Source organism: Octopus sinensis, linkage group LG4 (assembly GCF_006345805.1).
Source record: "Octopus sinensis linkage group LG4, ASM634580v1, whole genome shotgun sequence".
NCBI lineage: Eukaryota > Metazoa > Mollusca > Cephalopoda > Octopoda > Octopodidae > Octopus > Octopus sinensis.
This window is the reverse complement of record NC_043000.1, coordinates 129625619-129638116: the sequence shown is the minus strand read 5'-3', so window position 1 is coordinate 129638116 and position 12498 is coordinate 129625619. Positions and strand designations below refer to the sequence as shown.

The 12498-nt window shown below is 37.3% G+C and overlaps 1 protein-coding gene across 1 annotated transcript in view; it reads left to right on the top strand.

Moving 5' to 3' along the window:
* LOC115210585 (tetraspanin-8-like) overlaps positions 1–12498 on the top strand; it is a 285558-nt gene that overhangs the window by 87561 nt on the left and 185499 nt on the right. Inside the window, exon 5 of the mRNA XM_036502648.1 lies at positions 9456–9461. Coding sequence (XP_036358541.1) covers positions 9456–9461 — 6 coding nt within the window. The remainder of the gene's footprint in view (positions 1–9455; positions 9462–12498) is intronic.

Sequence of the window (12498 nt, the reverse complement as noted above, 5' to 3'; positions counted from 1 at the left end):
AGATTAGCTTCTACGTTGAGATGGAAGAGGAAAGAACCAGCTCATATTACGCCCTGTGATTTTTTTAATCTAGAACATGTAGTAATATTACTCGAAGTATAAATCCTTTAGTGAATCACTATAAAAGACGGTTGGTTTTTTTCAAAAGGTAGCTTCTCTATTAAAATGTGAGTACCCTCATTGTAATAGAAGAGATAAGAGTGAGTCTCTTCTGCAAGTAGTCTTTATTTTCGGACAGGGTTATTGATTTCCCGCAAATATTCTTAATTATGTGCCTGAAAATTATACAGTAATATGGATGTGCATGTACAGTTGGACTTATATGAGATGTATCCGTATAATAAAATAAATAAATGCGCCCATTTAAAGCCTAGCCAGGCTCATGGGCCCAGTTTCCCGGTTTGAAAGACGTATGTGATCCCCAGCTGGATAGGACGCCAGTCCATCGCAGCGTTACTCATTTTTGTCAGCTGAGTGAACTGGAGCAACGTGAAATGAAGTGTTTTGCTCAAGAACGCAACGAGTCGCCAGGTCCAGGAATCGAAACCACAATCTTACGATCATGATGCTGAGACCCTAACCACTAAGCCACGCACCTTCATTGTATCCGTATAGTTAGACTTATATAAGGTGTATCCGCACAGTTGGATTTATACATGTATCCGTACAGATTGAGTGCCAATTCCTTAAATTAATGTTTGTCGCTGAGCATATCACAGACAAACGTTTCCGAAACATAATTTTCAGCACGTCAAAATGTTACAAAGGTTGAACCTTTCAATTAGAGTTACAATATGTTCGATGAGCTTCAACAGTGTCAACCCAAACCTTGTGAATGAAACTGGGTAGACGTAAGTACTCAATCGATATTTATACAGGCAAACACACAATCATATGTTAGTTAGTTAGTTAATTTTTTGGCTCAAAAAGCAAAAAGCAAGGCCATGTAGGGGGACATGGAGTTATGTACAGAGTGGTGTTCATGTAAAGAGTTCAGGCCACTTGAGGTCAAGGGAGACTTTGAACAAAGCGGTCGTCGGCATCTTCACCATCTCGTCTGGCAGCTTGTTCCACGGATCCGCAACCCGGACGGAGAAAGCCCCTCTCCTTCGATTGCGATGAAATCGTCGCAGATAGAGCTTTTCGGAATGACCCCGCAACCGACGCTCTGTATATATACACGAATATACAAAATCTCGCCCACATACACATTCAAAAGCACCCACACATATACATATGACTGTATTCCGAAGATAATTTATTCTCATAAATCTCTCAAGACGAAGGTTATGATGCAAGAATAGAATCGTAAGTCCGAACAGAAATATTAGTACTTACTTATCTTGTGTCTACTTTTGGGTCTGCATATGTTTGAATATTACCATGAATAATTGTAAGTTTTGAGTGAATTAGAATTTGTGTGTGTATGCATGACCGGCTCAACATCTATATACGTTTATGCGTATTTATTGTCAATTAGTTTTTATATGAATGTATTGGGTTGTTCGGAAAGTTCATGCCCATTTTTAAAGGAAAGAAAAAGGTCAATAAATACTTGCCATTACATTTTTAATCAACCAAATATAAACCATTTTGTTGCACAATGCGTCTCCATCTTTCCTTTAACTTGAAAATACCCTCTTCCCAGAATTGAGGTGGCTTCATGGCAAAGAATTCATCAAGGTATCTTTTTACGTCATCCAAGGAATTGAAAATTTTACCATTAAGACTATTCTTCAGAGACCTGAATAAGTAGAAATCCGAAGGAGCAATATCTGGTGAATATGGAGGGTGGGATAACACATCCCTGCCGAGCTGCAGCAATTTTTGTCTGGTTCCCAAACCATCAAGTACCGAAATTGAACTTTCTTATCTTCTATTTTAAAGGGTTACAGAATCATCACAAGTTATAGGAATATAAATCTTCTTCGACGAAAAGATAGCTTAAACTGTGCTCTAAATGGAGGTGTAGTCAAATCCTATTTTATGGTCTCAACCATGTTCTAAAATAAGTGGAAACGTAAGCAACTATAAATCGGCACGAACTTTCCGGACAACCCAATATTTATGTATGCTTGTGTACTCACATGTGAATGCAAGTGTGTGGGCGTGTATGTATGCATGTGAGTGTACATTTAGTCCAACAGCGATTGAAATATGAAGGGGTGTTTCCCCAGTGTTGGAAGCTACGATGATATATTTTTCTTTCTAATCTTCCATTGAGCTAAATTCTTAATGTGTCTCTTTCACATTCTGTCACGCTGGGTCATTCGTCTTCTCATTCATTCCTCCTCCCTCTCACTCTACAAATATGTATATATTTCTTTACTACCCACAAGGGGCTAAACACAGAGGGGACAAACAAGGACAGACAAACGGATTAAGTCGATTACATCGACCCCAGTGCGTAACTGGTACTTAATTTATCGACCCCGAAAGGATGAAAGGCAAAGTCAACCTCGGCGGAATTTGAACCCAGAACGTAGCGGCAGGCGAAATACGGCTATGCATTTCGCCCGGCGTGCTAACGTTTCTGCCAGCACGCCTCTACAAATATGTATATGCGTGTGTGTGTGTGTGTATGTGTGTTTGTATTCACACGATAAATATACTAGTGTGTTTGTGTGCCTATTGAGTGTGTACAGCATACATAACATTCATACATTCACGTACACTCATGCAGGTACATTCAGGCGCACACATTTATATACAACACATGAAAATGTGTGTGTGTGTGTGTGTGTGTGACGTGTAAGGTAAAATGATTAACTGTCCAGAACAAAGCTGTGTACAGTCAACGATAAATCCTATTGAAAGGAACATATATTTGGTTAAGTAATGTTGTTTACCGTATATATGACAAACATATATCAGACTGTACACATTTTCTGTATTGAGGCACATTAATATATTTGTATATTTGAGTACCATAAAAAGAAATTATTATTATTATTATTATTATTATTATTATTATTATTATTATTATTATTATTATTGTTAAGGCGCCGAGCTGGCAGAATCATTAGCATAGTGCTTGGCGGTATTTCACCCATCGCTACGTTCCGAGTTCAAATTCCACCGAGATCGACTGGGGTCGATGTAATCGACTGGTCCCCACCCCCAAACATTTCAGGCCTTGTGCCTATAGTGGAAAGGATTATTATTATTATTATTATATTATTATTATTATTATTATTATTATTATTAGTATTATTATTATCACCTCCGCCTTCGCCGGGCAAAATGCTTAGCGGCATTTCAGCTGTCTCTACGCTCTGAGTTCAAATTCCGCCGAGGCCGACTTTGCATTTCATCGTTTCTGGGCCGATGAAAACAAATACAAGTTGATCACAGAGACCGATGTAATTGACTTACCCCAACCCCTGAATTTGCTTGCTTTGTACCAAAATTTGAAACCTAAGGCGGTGAGTTGGCAGAATCGTCAGCACACCTGACAAAACGCTTAGAAGCATTTCATCCGTCTTTACGTTCTGAGTTCAAATTCCACCGCGGTCAACTTTGCTATTCATCCTTTCAAGGTCGATGGAATAAGTACCACTCAAGTACTGGTGTCGATATAATCGCCTTAATCCCCTCCCTCAAAATTTTTGGCCTTGTGCCAAAATTTGAAACCATAATTATTTTTCAAGCTGACAGACGAAAATTTGTAATGCTGAATTTGTTCCAGCTCTCCAAGTTCGGAATTTCGCCCACTTCAACTTTGCTTTTGATTCTAGCGGGGCGGTAAAATAAATAGGCGTTCCTTCGTTTTAACTCGACAAACCATAACAAGACCTCGGTTGTTTCCGTGACAACTCGACAATTCACTTCGGATATCTTCGTGACCTCCGAAAATTTGCGGATTTTACATACTCACATGAAGCAGGTAAGAACAGATATGCAAGGTTTTTTGCTGGCATAATTTTGTTGTATCTATATTCCACAACACATAAATACATAAAAACAGAACACACACACTGTCACGGAGGTAACGAAAATATCCGAAGTGAATTGTCGAGTTGACACGGAAACAACCGAGGTTTTATTATAGTTTTGTCAAGTTAGATAAAAACACTAGTTAAATAAAACACTAGTGAAATACTGGAGTCGTTGCCTACACCCAATTTTCAAGCCTTATATCTACGTTAGAAGCAGTTATTAAAACATCCTTTTGATTTAATTATGGATTGTCAGAAATAATATAGGGATGGAAAAACTGTAGTATTTAATAACAGTCCTATACATTCGGAGTTCAAATCACAACGATGTTAAATTTTCCATTAATTATTTCAGGACCGATAAAATAAACTACCGGTGAAACACTGATGATCGTTTCAATGGAATTTACCCTTCTCCTACACGTGTGGCCTTATGCTCATTCTGAAGATTTATATTATAGGTGAAGTGTAAAGGGATGATGGATTAGCAGAAATGGTAGAGCACCGAAGAAAGAAGCTTCGATATTTAGTTACGCCTTTATTAATTGCATCTGACAGAAAGATTGTATTACACCGTGACCCTATCGTTTATGACACTACAGAATCGGGGCTAACATTGCGTTCAGCAACGACAAACACTTCTGAACTTAGCAGTTCAAAATTAACTGTAACTATTTACGTCTAGGGATTCTAAACGCGAATGCCGCCATGATGGAATTCGCTTTTTACATCCATCACTGAAGCATAAGTAAGGTCTATTCAATACGCTCACAATTTTATTCGTCTACAAAATTGGCCTCCCACATAATATAGTTATTTTTATGAAAAATTGTTGACGTTCCCGCTGCTGTTTTTCCTGTTCATCATTTTGCTATATTGGCCGCTTTGATATATTTTTCTACTTGTTTCTAATGCTTATGTAAATATATATAACCGACGCCATTTTTTATTCATTCCTTTCTTTTGTTGCTATAACTTTGGTGCACGATTTATAGGCACGCACATTTATATAGAAAAATACACTTGTGCGTATATATATATATATATATATATATATATATATATATATATGTGTGTGTGTGTGTGTGTGTGTGTGTGTGTGTGGTGTGTGTGTGTGTGTGTGTGTCTATATATATATATATATATATATATATATATACATATGCATATATATGTTTATATGTGTGCATATATATATATATAATAATTGATAAACATTATGTGTGTTTGTGTGTGTGTGAATATGTGAGTGTCTGCGTGTCTGTGTGTATCTACTTATATATATATAATTGGCAAAATTGATAGTCAAATAAATGCATATTTGTGGCAGCTTTTTGAGTTCATGTTGCAATTTTCACATAGTTCAAATTTGATTACATTTTGGGTTGATATAATATAGTACGAGGCAAGTGGTGCTGTGCAAAGTTCTTTTCATGTCCATATGTCGAAGACGTGACGTAGAGAAAATATAGACATATTATTGGCACCTAATAAACATTAGTGAAAGATTTGTTATTCTTTTATTCTTTTACTTGTTTCAGTCATTTGACTGCGGCCATGCTGGAGCACTGCCTTTAGACGAGCAAATCGACCCCAGGACTTATTCTTTGGAAGCCTAGTACTTTTTTTTACTATCGGTCTCTTTTGTCGAACTGCTAAGTTATGGGGACGTAAACACACCAACATCGGTTGTAAAGCGTTGTTGGGGGGGATACGACGGGGTTCTTTCAGTTTCCGTCTACCAAATCCACTCACAAGGCTTTGGTCTGCCCGAGGCTATAGTAGAAGACACTTGCCCAATGTGCCACGCAGTGAGACTGAACCCGGAACCATGTGGTTCGTAAGCAAGTTACTTACCTTACAGCTACTCCTGTTGTATATATGTATGTATGTATGTATGTATGTATGTATGTATGTATGTATGTATGTATGTATGAGAAAAAGCGATAACAAAGAAATAAATGATTATCATACAGCTGTTTCTGCTATAGGATGCAGTGTACTGATAGTTCAGTGCTTGAATAACACCTTAAAGCTTCATCAAAACCTCGAATATGAAGTGCAATTTATTTGGAAAGAATTTCATTTGTGCATGCATATAGGGAACGGCATTATCATTGAGAAATTTAATACAGATGTATGTGTGTATATATATATATATATATATATATATATATATATATAATATATATATAGGTAATGGGTAGCGATTTTCTTCACTACCTCGGGGAGTGACGACCATGCCTGACACGAGTCCCAGGCTCAGCTAGCTTCGGCTGACAGTACCCGGTATGGATCCCTATCCAAGGTTACGGAAAGGAAACAACCTTCAAAGAAATCCGGAGTGGAGCCCCGTAGGCGGTTTAGTGTTCGACTCAACAGTCTTCCGGCAGCTCCTGCAACCAAGCTGGTGCCAAACGTAATGCTCTGTACTCCTTTGGACAACGTCAGCAAGGTCGAGAGAGGAATCCTGACGATTGGGCTACCCAGGATTTTCTTACATCCAGCCCAGGCCTGCGCAAAACTGGAAATATAAAAACATGGAATGTAAAAACCAGACTAGATTAGTCTATGCGCAACTCCATTGTCTCCCGAGACAAAAGGATGCCAACAATATATATATACTAGCATACATATATATATATATACTAGCATACATATATATATGCATACATACATACACACACATACAAAGAGATATGAGGAATAGAGAGAGAGAGAGAGAAGGAGGGGGAGACTGGCAGACAGAAAACCTGTTTTTGATATTTCGAACCCTTCATTGCTTTCGTTTCAATCAAATTATTCATAATCCCATCTCACTAAATAAGGTTACCGAAGCATGTAAACATGTCGCGAATTTAAAGTAGAGCATAAAATGTAGATAAACAGACGGATTGGCAGATAAAAATTAATAAACAAAGATAGATAAAGAGAGGGTGGGAAGGGAGAAGGGATGAATGGTAGGTTGATGGCATTTGTTGTTTAAAGAAGGTCACCATATCTTCACGCAGTGAGCCGAAAATAATTTATAATCAATTGAAATTATAACTGTAATTATAACAAAATACGTTAGTTTTAATGAAAATTATTTTGAAAAGAGACTTCAGATACGAGAGAACATCAAAAATTTCAATTGATTAGCAGGAGATATGCAGAAGGCAGTTATACGAGGTGGTATGAGAAAGTTCCTGGTCTAGTTCTGTAGTGCACCAAGAGATGGCAGCATGCGGTTGCATTTGCGTGTGCGGTGAGGGCCAGAGGTGGTCTTTCACTGTGCTTTCTTCGCAAGTTGTGAGATTTGTATTTTTATGATCATGTGTATGCTGTAGTCTGCGATTTTTTGTCATGAACAGGAAGTTGGAACAAAGATCCACCGTGAAATTTTGCGTTAAACTTGGGAGGTCTGCTACAGAGACATTGAGAATGCTTCGGCAAGCTTACAGCGATGAGGCAATGGGTCGTACATAATGTTTCGAGAGGCACTGGTGCTTGAGAAGCGGAAGAACGTCCCTAGAAGAGGATGAGCGATCTGGAGAACTTTCCACGAGCGTCACCCCCAGAAATGTGGAGATAATTTATTATATTATGCATGAGGATTTGGAGAACAATCAACGACATTGCTGATGTTGGTCTGTCGTATGGGTCTGTGCAGGCAATCCTAACGTCTGAATCAAACATGTGGAGTGTCTCTGCCAAGTTTGGCCCTCGCCTGCTGACCACTGAACGGAAAGAACATCGCATCGAAATCTATCAAGATCTCCGTCAGCGTGCCGCTGATGACTCATCCTTCATGTCGAGGATCATCACCAGTGACGAGAGTTGAACCTTCAGATTCTTCACGATCACAATGCACCCTGTCACCGAGCTTTCTTCATTCGTGAGTTTCTCGCCCAAAACAACATGGTATTGCGTTCGCACCCGCCCTTTTCGACAGATATGCAGACTCCCATATCTTCCTCCCGAAAATGAAAATGCAGCTGGCAGGTCACCGTCCTAACAATGTTGGCGAGATCAAGAGCGAATCACAAAAGGTCCTCAACTCACTTTGGAAAACGACTTTCAGGCCGGATTCCAAAAGTGGGAAGAAAACTGGGAGCGGTGTATGGCTGCGCAATGTAACTATTTCGAAGGAGATAATGTTAAAACTTAGGCGCAGGAGTGGCTGTGTGGTAAGTAGTTTGCTTACCAACCACATGGTTCTGGGTTCTGGGCAAGTGTCTTCTACTATAGCCTCGGGCCGACCAAAGCCTTGTGAGTGGGTTTGGTAGACGGAAACTGAAAGAAGCCCGTCTTATATGTGTGTGTGTGTGTGTGTGTGTGTGTGTGTGTGTCTATGTTTGTCCCCCCCCCCCCCAACATCGCTTGACAACCGATGCTGGTGTGTTTACGTCTCCGTGACATAGTGGTTCGACAAAAGAGACCAATAGAATAAGTACAAGGCTTCCAAAAAATAAGTCCTGGAGTCGATTTGCTCGACTAAAGGCGGTGCTCCGGCATGGCCGCAGTTAAATGACTGAAACAAGTAAAAGAGAAAATAAGTTATTTTTTTATTAAACATAACTAGTCCGGGAACGTTTTGATACCACCTCGTATTTTTCCCAACTAAGGACATACTTTGGTCTTATGTAACCTCTTCGGCGAAACTTATATAATATATACATGCATACATATACATGCGTGAGTGTATTTATATACAACATAGCGTGTGTGTATGTGTGTGTATGCGCTCGTGTGTGTGTGTGTGTGCGTGCGTGCGTGTGTGTGTACAGAAAGACGGACATACATCCCCTCATACAACATTCACACACACATAAGTACATCACATACACTTTTGCACAACATATATGCCTATGTTTAATGTTTTGTTTCCTTTTTTCTTTTCTCGAACATAAACCTAAAACTCCTCAACGGAAGCTAGTGTTGGCAGTGAATAAAGTAAATGTGTATGTGTTCGCATATGTAAGCGCATGTGTGTATTTCTGTAAATATGTATGTATGTATGTGTGTATGTATGTATATCTAATCTATAAATGAGTCTCTGCATCTATGTATATATGCATGTATTCGTACATATCTACGTGTGCGTTTCATTATTTGTGTAGTGTGTATGTGTGTGCATGTACTGGTGTATATGTTTGTGACCATATAACTGTGGATGTAAAAGTGTACGTATGCGTTCTCTCCCTCTCTCTCTCTCTCTCTCTCTCTCTCTCTTTCTCTCACTATATATATATATGGGAAATTGTATATATGTATTACCTGTCTCTCTCTATCCCTTTATCTATCTATCTACTCGTCTGTCAGTGTATGAGTGTGGTTTTGTATAAGCATGTGCGTGCCTCAGGCTATCTCCATGTGTGTATCTGTGTTGTATATCAGCATTATACATATATTAATGTACTACATATATATATATATATATATATATATATATATATTGACCTTTGGTTTATAATCTTCATCATTGGTTTATATATTTTCTTTTTTTCTATATTTTCACTTCGCTCTTTGCTTCAGTTTGGTGTAAGTATTTTATCTTAAATCTATTACCTTACTATCGTATGTTTTGCATTTCCGAAACTTAATCCTTCACTTCCCCTCACATTCATTCACTCTCAGCTCCCATACCTAAAAGTATTCACGTTATTTTTTTTGTTATATTTATCAATACATCCTCCGTCCGTATTCACATACACCAATATATAACAATATATGCATACCGTATCTTGCGGCATGGAAGACGCACTATTTTTGTAAAAATAAAAAAAAATCTCCCTGAAAGTTTCTTTGCGTGTTTTACGATGTTGCTTGAGAAGTTGCTACTGTGGATTTCTGAAATTAATGGAGTGATTGCCAACGGTCGTAGCCAGGCGCAGGTAGCTGCTTGGTGGTCAGTAGACGTGGGTACGTTACGATCGAAATGGTATGCTGTATGAATAATAGTAGAACAGTTAAAGAGAAGAACGTAGTTTTGTGTACTACAATAATATCCTGCAGTAATCCATCAGGTATATGGCTATTGTCAGGTAATTTCACGAAATAAGAGGTTGTGTACTCCGTTGAGGTACCCGCCAGTTTTTTTCTAATAACTGGCGTTTAGCGTCTACCCGCTAAGCATTGCCCGATCGTATGAAAAAAAATTTCTTCAATTACATTTCGAAAATCAGTGTGTGTCTTCCATGATGTAGCGTCTACCATGTTGCGAAATACGGTGTAACTATGCATATATATACACACACTTTTTTAATATTACTCTTCACATACACCATCCTATATGTTGTGTTGTACAAGATTAATGCATTGCATCTCCTACCCCTGTGTGCATTGCTATACTGTACACCGTCTTTATTGAAAAAATATCTTCCGAAATAATATGCAACTTAAATGCACATTTCAATATATATTATATATATATATATATATAATATATATATATATATATATATATGATCATTACAGATATAGGGTAAATAATTATTAATTTAATAAATTAATAAATTTTACTAAGTAGTTTCAGTATGGAAAAGAACCATATTCAGTAAAAACTTATACAAAAAGTTTTTTTATATAATTATAACAATAATTAAGGGTTTAGCAACAAGTTGTTGCTAAACCCTTAATTATTGTTATAAATAAATATATATATATATATATATATTATATATATATATATAATATATATTATATATATATACATATATATGCATACACACACACACATACACACACACACACACACACAACGTTTGTCTCAAACCTACAGACCCCTTAGACTGGAGTTTAAGCATACTTTCTCTGGCCCTGAACCGACTGAGAGACCAAGATGTGCTTGTATAAGACGCAATTCATCGCAATGTCAATTTTCACTCCACTCACCAATTGTGACTAATGTATCTCAGTAGTTTCTATTAATTTACTCACGCAGTGAAGACCAGAGAGTTTAAAACCAACTTACAAATGCTTAGCTAACGTGTGCATTCGCTAATCATTTTAGATGTCTGTGTAGTCGCGAGCAGACAGACACCCGTTCTACTCCGAAACTTGCAAGATATGATATCTGAACAGAGAGAGAGCTGCGCCATCACTAGTTTGGTATTCATTTTAGCTAAGCAGACCGAAACAACGCGAAACGAACCAATGTTGTCTCCTTCTGCAACGCTTTGCTCCAAAGTGCATAAATCTATCATTTGAAACTAAACCACTGAGGTGGCCATGTAAATTAACGACTTCAGAAAATTTCCCAAGGATGTCTTCCTGCATGAAAATTTTATAGTTAGGTATACTCTGCTACATTTTAAATGAAAAACTTAGATCATGAAATCCCTAATAATTATCATTATTCAAATGTCTAGCATTAATTAATCGATCCCGTTCAAGAATCAAAACCCCATCTCTATGATCGTGAAACCAACTCGTTCGCAAGTCAGCCACGTGCCTCTATATATATATATATATATATATATATATATATATATATATATATATTATATATATATATATATATAAAATTTCAACTAGACATGGGCACGCTTTGTTTAATAGAGCAGTTAGCGAGCGGGAATTTTATTTCATTTTATTTTTTGACTGGGCAGCCAAATTGATTATTGAAATGAATTCCTACATGAAATGACATTTCTGCTCCATTACACACACACACACACACACACACACACATACATATACACATACATACATATACACATACACATGTGTACATATACATGTTTATATGTTATGTATAAGCAAACAAGATCGCCTACAGTATGAGCACGAGTAACAGTCTCATAAGTATGCGCTGTACGATCCGAACAGATATGACGTCAAAAGCTATATGAGAAAGAGAATGTTTATGAGCAATTAATAAGAAACTTTCAAATTATAGTCTAAGATCATTGGTTCATATTATTAAGCATTGTTATTGATGCACCTGGCTATATGACAAAACGCCTATAAACTAATCTTATGAAGCTGAATTCTGCGAACATTAGAAGAAATCGATTGTTTTCGCCAAATGTATGTCTACTGCTTGTAGAATCGCCAAATTATGCAAAAGTTTCCAAGATTGCATAATGAGACATTCTACCATTGTTGTCTAGTATATCGGAATATAATTTTATCAGAATTCTACTTTCCATTTTACATTTTCCATGAGACAGTTCTATTGCTTTGAAGCGGGGTAGAAAGATATTTTGAAGACATACAATGCACACAACGGACAATAATTACAGTTCACAGCATTTATGAAACATTAAAAATATCTAAGAAAACCTTTCAGGATTTCAGACACAGATTAAACATTAAATTACTCTGTGAAGTTTACCAGCAGAAAGTTTGTAACTGTCTTGAGAGTTACCGTAATTCCTGTGGCTGAATTAAGAAATTCTCTCTTATTTAATCTCTGAAACATTTTACTGATAATAGTGTCTGCAAAAATCTTGAGCTCGACTTTACTATTTACAGAGTGGCGATCATGCGACAATAAGTATTAAAAATACATAAATCCTATTTACAAATTAGCGCCATGCAACAAATTTGGTCGCTGGAAAACCAATCACCACCA